Here is a 14,715-nt window from a genome sequence, read left to right as displayed (position 1 = left end):
TTAAAACTTCTTTTGGAAAAGTTTGAATTAATCAAAGAAAGTCAGCATGAATTTGTTAGGGGAAAGTAGTGTTTGGGTAACTTGATTGAATTCTTTGAGGAGATAACTAGAAGGGTGGATGAATGCCATGTGTTTGATGACCTAGATTTTTAGCAAGACTTCTGAGAAGGTCCTGTGGGAGCTAAAATTGAGCTGCAAATTGGCTTCCTGCATATGGAAACAAGGACTAATGGTTGATGGGTGTTTTTGTGACTGGAAGGCTGTTACACGGGGCTCAGTACTCAGTCCCTTGCTATTTGGGTGTAGATATAGTGTGCAGGATAAAGAAGTTCTCAGAAGATACAATAATTTCTCAGATGATTGGGTGTGTGACTGACAGCGAGAGGGAAAGCTGCAGACTGCAGAAAGATAGATTAGGGGTTTTGGTTGGGCAGAAAAGTGGCAAGTGGAATTTACTGAGACAAGTATATGAAGAAGTGCAACAAGACAAAGGAGTCTACTGTGAGAGGATATTGAGAGATGTGGGGAAACAGTGAGACCTTGGGAGAGAGTGTTCGAAGAACCTTAAAGATAACAGGGTAGATGATTAAAAAGCTGAACAGGATGCTTTCCGTTATGAGCCAAGACATGAGTATCAGAGCAGGAGGTTGTGCTGGAACTGTAAACAACAGCATGGTTAGAGCATAGCTGCTGTATACAGTTCTGGCCACCATATTACTGGAAAGATGTGATCCACGGGAGAGAAGTGGAAAATGATAGCAGTGAGGAAAAATCAGATCAGCTAAGTTTAAAACAGGGGTGGTTAAGGGGAGACTTAATTGAGGTGTATCATGAAGGACCTGGATAGAGTAAATTTCCCTTAGCAGGGGTGTCAAAACCCAATGGCAATTGGTGCAAGGATCAGAAGGAGATGAAAAGTATTTTTTTACACCGAGAGAGTGGTGAGAAGCTGAAACCCACTGCCAGAAAGGGGAATACAAGCCCTCAACAAGTTTAAACAGTACTTGAGGAGCCGTGACCTATGGGGCAATGGACCCGGTGCTAGAAAATGAGATAAGGTTGAACAGCTTTATTTTGGCTGGTGCAGGCATGATGGGCCAAATGGTTGTAATTTTTCTGATTTTCTACTGTAATTAAACAATGGGTCCTTTAAGATGGTAATTGTTTTCACTAGAATCTAGATGCATTCCCATAAGGGGAATAATGTAGGAAAATTTAAAAACAAGGTTCACTGTAAGACCATAAAAGGTGAACAGATGACAGGCTGTTAGCACAAGTGAGAATGGGGCTGATTATAGAAGGTTGAAAGGAGAAGCAGGAAAGGGAAGTGAGAGGCGGACACTAGCAGCAACTGTAGTATGAGAATCCTGGAGGCCTGTGAACAGGGAAATAGTAGTAAGGTTGGGGCTGATCAGAGACAAATGAGGAAATTTACTCATGGAGGGAGAAGGCATGGCGGAGGAAGGCACGGCAGAGAGAGTAACCAAGTAATGTACATCAGTCTTTACCAAGGAAGAAGATGCTGCTGGAGTTTCAGCAAAGGGGTGTCACGGTAGCGTAGCGGTTAGCGCGACGCTATTACAGCGCTAGCGATCGGGTTTTGATTCCCTTCGCTGTCTGTAAGGAGTTTGTACGTTCTCCCGTGTCTGCGTGGGTTTCCTCCGGGTGCTCCAGTTTCCTCCCACATTCTAAAGACGTACGGGTAGGTTAATATGGGTTTAAAATGGGCGGTGCGGACTCGTTGGGCCGAAAGGGCCTGTTACCATGCTGTAAATAAAATTTAAAAATTTAAAAAAAAATAGATGTGCCTGAGATACAGGATGAACTAAAGATGAGAGAGGATGTAGTCAAAGATTAACTGCAGTGGATAAATCACTTGGTCTAGTTGAGATGCATGCTAGTTTGGTAATTGGTTTATTATTGTCACATGTCCCGAGATACAGTGGAAAAACTTTGTTTTGCAGGCCATCCAGGCAGATCATTCCAAACATAAGTACATGGGCAGTATAAAAGGGAAAACAACTAACAGAATGAAGAATATAGTGTTACTGTTGCAGAGAAAGTGCATTGCAGGTAGACAAATAAGGTGCAAGGGCCATTATGAAGTAGAGAGATCAAGAGTTCATCTTTATCATACAAGAGGCCTGTTCAAGAGTCTTATAACAGTAGGGTAGAAGCTGTCCTTGAGCCTGGTGGTGCATGTTTTAAAGCTTTTGTATCTTCTGCCCAATGGAAGGGGGGAGAAGAGTGAATGACTGAGGTGGGAGGGGCGTTCTATTATGTTGGTGTTTTCCTGAGATAGTGGGAAGCGTAGACAGAATCAATGGAGTGGAGGCTGGTTTTCGTGATAGGCTGGGTTGTGGTTCACAACTCTCTGCAATTTCTTGTGGTCTTGGGCAGAGCGGTTGCCATACCAAGCTGTGATGTATCTGGATGGGATGTCTTCTATGGTGCATCTGTTTAAAAAAAATGGTGAGGGTGATCAGGGACATGCCAAATTTCCTTAGCTTTCTGAGGAAGTAGAGCCGTGATTGCTGATGGAAGTAAGGAAGTAGATTGCTGTGGCTGTGGCTGCAATCTTACAAACATCAGTAAATTCAGGCTAGTGCCTTAGGACTGGAAAATTGCAAACATTACACTCTTGTTCAGAAAATGGTGCAACACTAGGAGTGGTGCAGGAGCAGAGATGCAGTAAATCATTTAAAACGCTAAATCAGGTTAGTGCTCAGAAACCACCGATTCTCGGAAGCTCCCACTCATTGCAGTGCAGTTGGAAACTCTAATATCTGCATTGCCATTAGACAGGGTTTGTAGGTAGTTCTTCTTTATATCTGTTCCTCTAAGTTCAGCCTGAACCTGTCTGGGTAGGGTAAAATTAGTCAACCGTCACAGCAACACAACCCAGAGCTCATTTAAAAGCTCAATGAAACTAAATGAACACTACACCTAATATACCCTAAAGGATGCCAAATAATGTAACATGTTGCAAGAAACTACAAAGGAATTCTATGATATAAAATGCAACAGAATACTACTACAAAATACTGTGCAATGATGTAACTGGGATCAGAATATGCTCTGGCAACTTCGTTTTAAATCTGTAACTTTAACTGGCATATAAATTTTCTCCAACTCTGATTCTGAAAACAATTCATCCCAGTGATTATTTGAAGGAGCCTACTCCTGACTACACAGGTTATCAGTTATAGAGTCACCCAGCACACAAACAGATGCTTTGGCCCACTCTCTCCATGTTGACCTTTTGCCCACATTAGAACCATATCTTTCTATGCCTTACCTATTGAACTGTGTCTAAATGCCTCTTAAGTGTAGTGACTGTATCTGATTCCATAACCTTCTCTGGCAGTGAGTTCCAAATATCAACTGTACTGTGTGGGGGGGAGAAAACTTGCCCTTCAGGACCGCTCTAAAAGTCCTTCCCTCACCTACAACCTATGCCCTCTTGTTTTTGATACCTCTATTTCAGGAAAAAGATTTTGACTATCGCCCCTATCTGTGCCTCTTATAATTTTATATACCTCCTATCAGGTCACCCCTTGGCCTCCTTCATGGGAAAACAAACCCAGCCTATCCAATCTCTCCCCATAACTGAAGTTCTCCAATCCAGGCAACATCCTGGTGAATCTCCTCTGCACTCTCTTCAGCGCAACCACATCTTTGCTATAGTGTGGCGACCAGAACAATACTCCAAGTGCAGTCTAACTGGCATTCTGTAAAGTTGCAGGGTAATATCCCAAATTTTATATTCTATCACCTGATTCAATGAAGGCAAACATGCCTTATGCCTTCTTCATCATCCTCTTGATCTGTGTTGCCACCTTCATTGGACTTGTTACATCAAGGTTCTTCTGTTCACATTTTCATTTTTCATATTTTCTTATCACACAGAGGGAGGCTATTCTACCCATCTAGTTCATGGTAGGAGGGTGGGGGGGAGATGTAAGAAGCTGAGTGGTGATAGGTAGAAGAGGCAAAGAGTTGAAGAAGAAGGAATCTGGTAGGAGGGGGCAGTGGACCATGGAATAAAGGGAAGGAGGTGGGGAATAGGGTAGGTCATGAGGGCAGGGGAAGGGGAAAGAGAAGGGGGGAGGGGGCCACAGGAATGAGGGAAGATGGGGGGGAAGGGAGAAAAAAAGGGGGGAAAGAAGGGAGGGGTTACTGGAAATTAGAGAAATCGATGTTGAGGCCGTCATCATGTTTTTTTGAGGGAGAAGAGCTCCAAGCGGATTAGCTGCTAGAAAAGTTCTTGCCCTCATCAGCACTTAATCATTGACATGGAAATTCTGTGACAGTCATACCATAGAAACTTGATGGGGAATGTGCTTCCTCGTGACATGTAATTCTGGACTACATTTAGTCAACTTTTAATATTGATTTATCAAGAGTTATTAGCAATCTTGATCCAGGTTTGGATATAGTTACATTGTGGGTCATTGTGGTTGTCATAAAGAAACATTCACTTGCCTCTTGGTGTGCCATTGCAATGCTATAATTGATGACCAATTTCTCTGCTTTGCCACAGGAACCTGCCCTTGGCTATTGCTATTTCAATGCCTCTTGTAACGATTATCTACCTCCTGACAAACGTGGCTTACTACACTGTCCTGGACATGCCCACCATCCTCCACAGTGATGCTGTGGCTGTGGTAAGTCTTTGTACCGATTTGCTAACACAAGCTGAAACAATTGCCTGACTGTGGTGACACTGATTTTGTCATCTGTTAATGCATTGGATTCCTTATGTTGGGATTCAGGTTTACAGGAACTGTTATTATTTACAATTTAAGATGATAACATGAGCTGGAACCTGCTGTGATCCTGCACCGAAATGACCTGCCCCTAATCCCCAATGCAAACAATCTCTCTGTTGGGTTGTGCTGGAATGGTTTGGTCATTCGACCACCTCGTGAAACTTTGGTTGAGCAAGAGGCCTTCCTCGATGAAAAATGTACCACCTTGTACTTCTTTTCCCAAGGATAGGCTCAGGAGGTCATTGTCCACAAGGTTGATGAGACTGAGGATGGACGGGGTCAGTGGAGGCCAGTGGGTGTTGCTTGCCTCGGAGGAAGATTGGGGGAAACACTGGTCAGTCGATTTATGAGGGTACTCTATACCAGCAGTAGAGATACATGACTGAGAAGAAAATTCACGGTGTCAAGGTGACATGGAGACTGGTTGTGTAGGGGTGTCATTTCAGTGCAGTATCACATCCCAAGAATGTAAATGCTAAGGCTGCAGACTTCCCAATGGAGTGAACACAACACGTGCCCAACAACAGGATCCCCAAAGCAATGTGGTTGAAGTTGCCTGTATGTACTGAAAGGTGGCTCCACAGGGAATGACGTCAACCTGTGTGTCCCTGACTGGGACTTCCGTTGGGAGCAAGCTTGTGACAACAGGAAGTAGCTTGTTAAATGTCCTGAGCAGTGCAAAATGGTTCATTCACAAAAATGTCAATGGGAGAAAAGAGTGCCGCTGAATTTTCCAGACCCTGCTGAAACTTGATTTGTGTTTCTTCAGGGAAAAGGAAAGGACAGAAAGGATGGTTTGGATTGAGCTTCTCCATTGCTAGGCACTGTGTGTACTTGTGTCTTTGTGGATAGTGAGATGTACAGTTCTCCATGCAACGCCCACCTCAAGTTCCAGTCAGTACAACTCTCCAATGGCGTAATTCCCAAGTTCACCCTGAATCTGTCCATGTGACTTACAGGCAGATCGGCTCATTGTTCTTCTAATGGTTTATTGTTCAAGTACTGTACAAACACAGGTACACTATCCTCTTTAACACACTGTTCCTTTAACCCTCAAACATTACTCAAATGCACCATTGTTGTTAACCTTGTTAGACACCGCTCACTCCAAAAATCGCTTGGAAAAGTCTATTTCCATAGGGACAGATGGTTCCCTTGCCTTAGTACCCCTGAATGTAATACAAAAATCATGACTGTGACAATGGATTGGTGCAACATCCCCTTTTGATTGTGCCACCTTAATCATATGTGTCTGTGTAAAAGTCCATAAATTGATTGACTTAGGGAATTAGTCCATTGTCATCTCAAATAAATGTCATTGTTTGATGTGCAACGATGATCACAAAAACAATGTTGTAATGCAGAAAAGTTCTGAGTTTGACAACATTTTGAAAGGTAGTGAATGGGTTTTACCTTAGTGACCACTCTCGTGGTCAGGGTTGCAGGGACCAATCCAAGCTCTGGAACGTGGTTGTTCTCTGTCATGTCGATAAGTGCAGACATTTCAATTCAATGACCTTTTGTCAAAATTGCTGTTGTTCTCTCTACCTCTCCCTCTTTGCAAATTAACACTTGCTTTTTCTTTCAGTGGTTCCAGTTTTTAGATTTATTTTCTTTCTCTAATTTCCAGCACTGAAAGCAATTGTGTTACCCAGACAACCTTGATCTCTATCACAGATACTCCATTTCTTCTCCTCACTGAAGCTTCAAGTGCATCTGTATTCTCAATTTTCCAGTTCCACTTAAGGGTCATCAATATGTCACCTGACCCACTGAGTATTTCCAGCATTTTCTGTTTTAGTTTCAGATTTCCAGCATCTGCAGTTTTTTTTGCCCCAGCTTAATCAGTTTCTCCTCACAACCATAACTTTCCAGTTAGTAAAAATCAAAAAATCCTGCAGATGCTGGAAATTTGAAGCAAAAACATAAAATGCTAGAAACGTTTAGCAAATCAGGCAGCATCTGGGGAGAGAAATGGTTACTGTTTTGAGACTGTGCCCCTCTGTTTTGACAGAGTTGCTGACCTGAAACATTAACTGTTTCTCTTTCCAGAGATGCTAACTGATGTGCTGTGTTTTTCCAGTGATTTTATATTATAGTTTTCTAGCCCTCTCACCATCTCAGTAAATCTCCTCTGCACCCACTGTAGTCGAAGCATGTCCTTCCTGTAATGTGACCAGGCTGTACTCAGCACTCTAGCTGTGCCCTAACTAATCATCCATACTGTTCTGGCATGACTTCTTTACCCTTGTGTTCTGTGCCTTGGCCAATAAAAGAGATCCTGTATGCCATTTTCCTCTTTCGAACCAGGGTGCAGTTATAACTTTGTCAATCAAATCTGTTTTAAAAAAAAGAACAAAGTACAAATGATGCATGTCAGACCAGGCTTAGTATTGATGCTTGATGCCCATTCTGTCAGAGCTCTGTTACCATCTGAAACAGTTCATAATAAAGTCATTTCATTTGCAGTTCTTCACACTGCTATAGCTTATAACTGAGTGATAGCTTATGAAGAGTTAGCTATAAGTGTTAAGAGAGATGAACAAATGACATAGGAAACCTTTTTTATTTTTGTGTATTACAGACTTTTTATTGAGACTGAACATTTTGGGTTCAGAAACAGCAACCTTTACTTAAAAGAGAAGTATTTTGACTATTGTGCATTGTTAACTTTTACCCTTTCAAAGGGCTGGCATGTGTATCATGGGCCATGTGGCTTTTTTCTTTGTTATATGATGCTCTGAGTCTTGCAGTGCACCAGTAAATGCTCTATTAATTAGAACATTGCATTCAGCTTTATCCAAGGAGCATATACAGTGAAACTCATTACGATTGAAAACCAAATTAAAGCTTCTAGCAGTAACAAACAAATGCAAAGCACTGTGAATCACCATCTGTTGGTTACTTTCCAACATTAACTGTATACAATGCTATACTTCATATACCTTAAATACTGTTGCTCGTTTGAAGTCGTTTGGGCTCTCTCTTGCTTTTAGTCAGAGCCTTTGCTATGGAAAAGTGAGGATTTGCAAGTACTTTAACCATATTTAGGAGTGTCTGTGGATTTAAGTGTCTTCAGGTTCTCTAGATGACACATACAGTATTTCTGATTTCTGATCCTATTATTTATTAGACTACACAAAGTCCTGTTTTTGTATTATGTTCATTTTTGGGGATCAGAGCATCCTGGGCAAGGCCAACATTTTATAGTCCCTTCCTATTCCTCTTCAGAAGGTAGTGATGAGCTTACCTTCTTGAACCACTGCAGACCTTCTGGTGAAATTGCTCCAACAATGCTGCTGGGCAGGGAGTTCCAGGGTTGAGACCCAGCAACAATGGAAATGGATGGCTGGTTCTTCAAGTCACAATGGTGTGTTACTTGGAGGTCAAGCCTCAGTTGGTGGTGTTCCCACGCACCTGTTATCCTTGTCTTTATTAGTGGCAGAAGACTCGTCTGGGAGATGTTGTTAGAGTAGGCTGGGCAAGTAAACAGCAGCACAGTGGCGCAGCTAATGATTTAGATATCTTTATTAGTCACATGTACATTGAAACACACAGTGAAATGCATCTTTTACATAGTGTTCTGGGGGCAGCCTGCAAGTGTCACCACGCTTCTGGCACCAACATAGCATGCCCACAACTTCCTAACCTGTACATCTTTGGGATGTGGGAGAAAACTGGAGCACCCGGAGGAAAGCCACACAGACATGGGGAGAACATACGAACTACTTACAGACATCGTCCGGAATTGAACCCAGGTCGCTGGCGCTGTAATAGCGTCACACCAACCGCTACACTGCTGCCTCACAGCACCAACAATCTGGGTTTAATCCTGACCTCCGGTGTTGTCTGAAGTTTGTATGTTCTCCCTGTGACTGTGTGGGTTTCCTCTAAGTGCTCTGGTTTCCTCCTACCTGCCAAAGGTGTGTGGGTTGGTGAGTTAATTGGCCACTGTAAATTGCCTCTTGTGCGTAGGTGAGTAGTTGAATCGGTGAGGGTGGCGAGACGGGAGTGAGTTGATGGAAATATGAAGAGGATAAGAAATGAGATCAATGTAGGATTAGTGTGCAATGGGTGGGTGATGGTCAGTGCAGACAGTGGGCTGAAGGGCCTGTTTCCATGTTGTATCTCACCCTAACTGTAGTGCATTTTGGCGCACATCTACCTATCACTATCTCTTACCTGCATCTACCTATCACCACTTTGTGCCCACCCTGCCTCCCCTGTTTTGTCCACCTATCACTGCTCTGTTTCCCCCCTATAGTCCAGAACCGTTGACCGTCTGCTTTCCTCCACGGATGCTGCCTGACCTGCTGAGTTCCTCTAGCATCTTGTTGTTTTTTTTTCTCTGATACACACTAGTCACTGTGCTTTGGTGGTGGAGGGAATAAATGTTTAGGGTAGTTGATGGGATGACAATCAAGTTGGTTGCTTTTCCCTGGATGGTTTCATGATTCTTGTTAGTACTGCACTCATTCAGGCAAGTGCAGAAGTATTCCATCACAGTTCTGACTTGTGGCTTGTAGATGGTGCAAAAACCTTATGGAAATATAATGGGCGTACGACTGAGTCAGCTGATGCACATCGGTGTGTTGGGGTGTGGGTGGGTGGGAGATGCAAAGGGGGTTCTTGTTCACATTTATACTATTCATTGGAGAATGTACCCAGTCAGTTCACTTGTAAGAACCTGAGAGAAGAATTGACCTAAGACCAAGGTCAGGCCTTCTATTTAATCATCCTTGGTCCGTGTAGGTCAGTCTTGCACTGTGACACAAAGTCTTATTCAACCGTTTTGAGATGTTTATTTTTCCTCGCACAGCTGGGAAAACTCAAGGTTGCATAAGTTGCCAAAAGATATTCAACTATTTTTCTGGTATTCAGCTGTATAGAATGTCTTTATTCTAAAATTAAGGATTTGTAGAATGCTTAGAGGTCATCAGAAGCTATATTAAGATAACCTTAGCAAAAGTATTTTCTGTCTCTTCAAGTATTAAGCTTTTGCAAACACATGTTGAAATTTAGAATTATTCATGACAATCTTTCTTTAGACTTTTGCAGAGAGTGTTCTGGGTTATGTGAAGTGGCTCATACCATTGTCGGTGGCAATATCCTGTTATGGTGGTCTTAACTCATCAATCATTGCAGCGTCCAGGTAAGTTTGAGGTCTCTGGAATTAAGTTAGGCTAGTGGGTGGAGAAGTGCAAACTGCTCAGCCTAATTTATTGAGAAGAAAGACTTGCTGTTTAACAAGCTGGAGACTGACCCTGTGGAAGGGAAAGGAGATACTTGTATTACATATCTTACATTTTATGACCTCTGGAAGGACCAAGTTGCTTTATAGCAAACTAACAAAGTGCTTTTGAAGTATAGTTTTTGTAACTTGGGAATTGCATCAGCACATTTGCACACAGCAAAATCCCACAAACTGACGATATGCTGACTATGTGACATTGAGACATTATTTACTATGTAGGATGTGAATGACCCTGTCAATGGATATTGTCTTGTACATTCTGAGTTGTCATGGATCAGTAACTGAAAGGCAAAAAACTGCAGATGCTGAAGTAAAAACACAAAATGTTGGGGATACTCACCAGGTCAGGCAGCATCTGTGGAGAGAGAAACAGGGTTAATGTTTCAGGAACCCCTTTTGAAATTCTGATGAAGGGTCGTTGACCAGAAATAGTAATTCAGCTGATAGTGAATGGTTGTTTTCAAGGAGTCATTTTTCATAATTTGTGTTCATCATATTTCAAATGAAAATTCACTCTTTCTATCATTTTGATAAAACTTGTTGTGCAACTCCATTCTCTCGCTCTCTGTGGATGTGGCTGACCTGTTGACTATCTCTGGCAAATTTTTTTATTTCAGATGTGTAGCATTTGTATTTTGCATTATTGAAGAAGTTTCCTGTGTATGTATGTTCAAAAAAACACATGTATGGCGATCAAGAACTAATGGTGCTTTCCCTCTCCTTCCACTGCCCACCATCCCATTGCAAAATGTTTTCACCATAAACCAGATGTTCTGGAAATTTGATTGCATAGAGTTTTTTGTTTCAATTCTACATAATTAAAAATATGCTGTGTACTGAGCAAAACACTATTATGACTATTTCTGCATTGGTTTAAGTCACTGGAAATTCAACAAGGTATGTCCAGCAACAGCCACAGGTCGGAGGTGATTTCAGTGTCAGACATGCATTAAATGACTTCATTCCCCATTCAGTTCTGCTTTTAGAGGGTTGTAGAGGAAATTGGACCTACTGTCATTGGGCCCTACAGTTCAATGGTTTTCTTGTAGCATTGTGCCTGACTTGATCCGCACTAAAAGTTCCATATTTGTCTTCCATCATTTGGGGGCAGGCACAGTAGTGCAGCAGTTAGCACAACGCTATTACAGCGCTAGCGACCCAGGTTCAATTCCCGCTGCCGTCTGTAAGGAGTTTGTACGTTCTCCCTGTGACTGCGTGGGTTTCCTCTGGGTGCTCCGGTTTCCTTCCACATTCCAAAGACATACGGGGTAGGAAGTTGTAGGCATGCTATGTTGGTGCCAGAAGCATGGCGACACTTGCGGGCTGCCCCCAGAACACTCCATGCAAAAAAGATGCATTTCACTGTGTGTTTCGATGTACATGTTACTAATAAAGATATTGTATCGTATCGTACTCTCTCCTACCTGTCCAATCTTCTCCTTCCCTGATTGGCCCAGGTCCGAAACGGTCCTGGAACTGACCCTCCGATGCTCTGTTGTTCCTTGGAGTTCCCAGTCTCCATCCCTGGTCATCCAAGGTTGTCAACCACTCCACCTTTCCCAATCTTCTGATCAACAGGCTGGTCCACTCTTCTCCCTGAGCCTTGGTACCTCAGTCCAGATGGTGTGTTTTCCTTCCTGCTCTGCAGAGTACAGAAAGGAGAAAGTACAATGCAGGATGGGAAAACTCTGCTGAACTTTGCAGCTCTGGGCCCACGACTGAAATGGCCGTTTGCCAGCACCATCATGCAGTAGCTAGTAGAGCTGGTGCCTCACAGCTCCAGCAACCTGGATTCATCCAGTGATGTCTGAGTGGTGTTTGCACATTCCCCCTGTGACCACTCCCCTCCCCCCCCCCACCCCCAGTTGCTCCAGTTTCCTCCCACTTCCCAAGATGTTTGGGTTACAGGTTAATTGATCACTGCAAACTACCCCTAGTGTGGGTGGGTGGTAGGCGAATCAGGGTGGAGTTGATGTGATAGGTTCTAGGGAAATAAGTGTGGGAATGGGATTACTCTGAAAGCCAGCAGAGACTTGATGGGACTGAGTAGTCACCTATTACTTGCAAGAATATGACAATAATTTACACAGGAAGCATTAAATGCTGTAGAACGTCATAATGTCCAGGCTGATATATGATAGTCGCACAAATATGGTGACAGGATTTGCCTAAACCTTTCTAGAACTATGAAGAGAAATGTAGAATACATTGTAACCATTAAAACTGCTGTAATAAAAACAAAGTGCTGGAAATGCTCAGCAGGTCAGGCAGCCTCTGGGGAGAGTGAAATTGCTTCTCATTTCTGGTGTTGATCGTCCCATTGGCCTCTGAGGTAGTGAGCAATTGTGACCCTGGACTCTTCCTTCCCACCCAGTCTCCTGAAGTACTTTTACATCCAGAGCGAGAAGACTTGGATATCACAAGGCCAAGCTGGATTTGAGCTCAAGCCCTGAAGTAGAATTTTGCTGTTGTAGCTCACTTTGCCATGCTTATTTCTGTTAGGAAACGGGTATTATTTTGTATGTTAATCAAGTTTAGAGACACAGGCTAACTGTACCTTGGACACAACTTGCATGGTTGCACTGCAACTATCTGCTTCATCACTGTTCCGGATGCATCATGCAGTGTTTAATGTCACAATGTGAGTTTCTCTAAACAAGGCAGAATTGGTTAATGAGCTGAAGTCAGAGCGGTGATTATTCTCCATCTGTTACGAATCTAATCAAATGAGTTGGACTTCCTCTTGATGTAAAAGGAACAGGAAATTAACACGAAAAAATATGTGGACAGGTTCTCCCTGTTGGCCGACTTTTTTTACCAAACATATTTATGATGCTAGAATTAACCTGAGAATTTTCAAACAATAATGTGCAAGTTGCTAGGATATTGCAACTTTATGTATTAAGGTGTATCATTAATACACCACAATTGCAGTATTTTTTAAATTTCTAAATATTATAAATTCAAAAGCACTTAACACCAAACGTTTAAGTCAACATTTTCATAATAAGTCCTGTTATTCCCTTTGCTCATCACTAGTGCATTATTATTTACAATTCATTAACAACCTGAAAATAAATAGTTCATGAGATTCTAATGCAGATTTCAATTAATTATTGTGCAATTTCAAGAAAATATTCAATTTTCTATTTCCCTTGTGTATTGTAAGGGCTTTGTTATATGCTGCAGGACCTGTGTAATGCCAGTAAAAGTTCAACTCAGTCCAGATGGTTTCAGTTCACCACGCACAGGAATTGAATGATCAAGTGACTGGTGGACAGTGCCGTTGAAGTGAGTTTATTGCAGAGAGGGAGACAGAATTTGGATTGTAGCTGTAAGTTGCATCCCAGTGTGTATGGTGGGTGTATGTGTATATTTTTTGTACTCGTGTGGGATGAAGAGTGAGCCTTGAGGTGGGTATACCGAGTGGCTATTAGCTGCTACTCTAACATCATTGAACAGTCAGAGCATTTCACTGAATCATTTAAAAACAAAATGAGCCAAATTTTATATTAGGAATGAATTGACATTAGCGGATATTAGGATTTTAGCAAGTTTAATTGCATTGGTAAGCTTCAGGAGTGAAGAAAGAGAAGGAGAAAGAAAGAGACATGCTGTTTAAGACCTGAAGGTCTGTAGTTGTAGCCACTAATGGTGAAACAGAGAAGGTGAAAGGTACGGTTCTTGGAAAGTTGTCAGTGGGAGAAGAGGAGGAATGGTGAATTTGAGGCAGGTACTAAAGACAAAGTTGAGAAATTAACATTTCAGTGTTTGAGTGCAAGAATCAATGAGGACTGAAGAATGGCAGATTTGTTCTGATTTTTCTCCCACTGCATTCCCTGTTTGGATCAGGTGGCTGGACATGATGCCTATTCCACCATCTTATCATGGTTTGTGATGGTAGCTGTTGAGTCGAATACTGATCCTTAGTTAAGTTTTATAGGAAAACTCCTCTGATAATCTGCTATTGGACAATTTGGAAATCCCATTAGTTCAGCATGTAGCTCATCACATGGTGTTTGCCAAGTTGTCTTCCCACTCATTGGGGATCCGGTTCCTGCGCTCCCCTTCCACTCACTGGACCCTGGTTCCCATGTTTCATTTCTACACATTGAGTCCCAGTTCCAGTTCTCTCTAAACTTGCCTGGTTCACTGGATACTGTTTAATGTCTTTTTAAAAAAAAGGTTAATTAAAAAGTGTGTTGAGTTATTACTGGAAATAAAATCCAATAGTCCACTAACTCTGCTAGTCCAGCAACACTGAAGCCCTAAGCGTGCCTGATTATTGGAGTTTTACTGTATTGAGTATTCCTCTCCAAGTGTGTACAGGAGAGGCACCATGTTTTGTATGGCGATGAGTCAATGGGGACGTGTTAAAGAAATACAGATCCTGTTACTGCAGGTGGATGTGTACCTAGAACTTCCTCTTCATAAACTGGCAATGTTCATTGGGTGTGGAATGCAGACTGATCTAGCAGTTATACCATCTCCACAAACAGATATCTGTGGATGCCATCAATCTGAAGTTATAAGCCACTATAAGAATGTGTCTCTTTCCTCCCACCAACTCTCACGCTTGTTGCAGTTGTTGCTCTGTTCCATTGTAACAGGTGAGATGGTAAATCCCTGCAGGTGGATATAAAACATTATTTGACAAAAAGCAGGCGAGTTCTCCCTCCACACCACCAC

At 42.3% G+C, this 14,715-nt stretch overlaps 1 protein-coding gene across 4 annotated transcripts in view; it reads left to right on the top strand.

Annotated features, from left to right (window-relative positions):
* si:dkeyp-120h9.1 (Y+L amino acid transporter 2-like) overlaps positions 1 to 14,715 on the top strand; it is a 66,645-nt gene that overhangs the window by 34,010 nt on the left and 17,920 nt on the right. For all 4 annotated transcript variants that reach the window (XM_052015945.1, XM_052015944.1, XM_052015943.1 and 1 more), the window contains 2 exons: positions 4,544 to 4,667; positions 9,821 to 9,924. In XM_052015945.1, coding sequence (XP_051871905.1) covers positions 4,544 to 4,667; positions 9,821 to 9,924 — 228 coding nt within the window. The remainder of the gene's footprint in view (positions 1 to 4,543; positions 4,668 to 9,820; positions 9,925 to 14,715) is intronic.

The sequence above is a fragment of the Pristis pectinata genome, chromosome 5, assembly GCF_009764475.1.
Source record: "Pristis pectinata isolate sPriPec2 chromosome 5, sPriPec2.1.pri, whole genome shotgun sequence".
Taxonomy (NCBI): domain Eukaryota; kingdom Metazoa; phylum Chordata; class Chondrichthyes; order Rhinopristiformes; family Pristidae; genus Pristis; species Pristis pectinata.
Note: the sequence above shows the minus strand (reverse complement) of the source record. Positions and strands in the feature narration are given on the sequence as shown.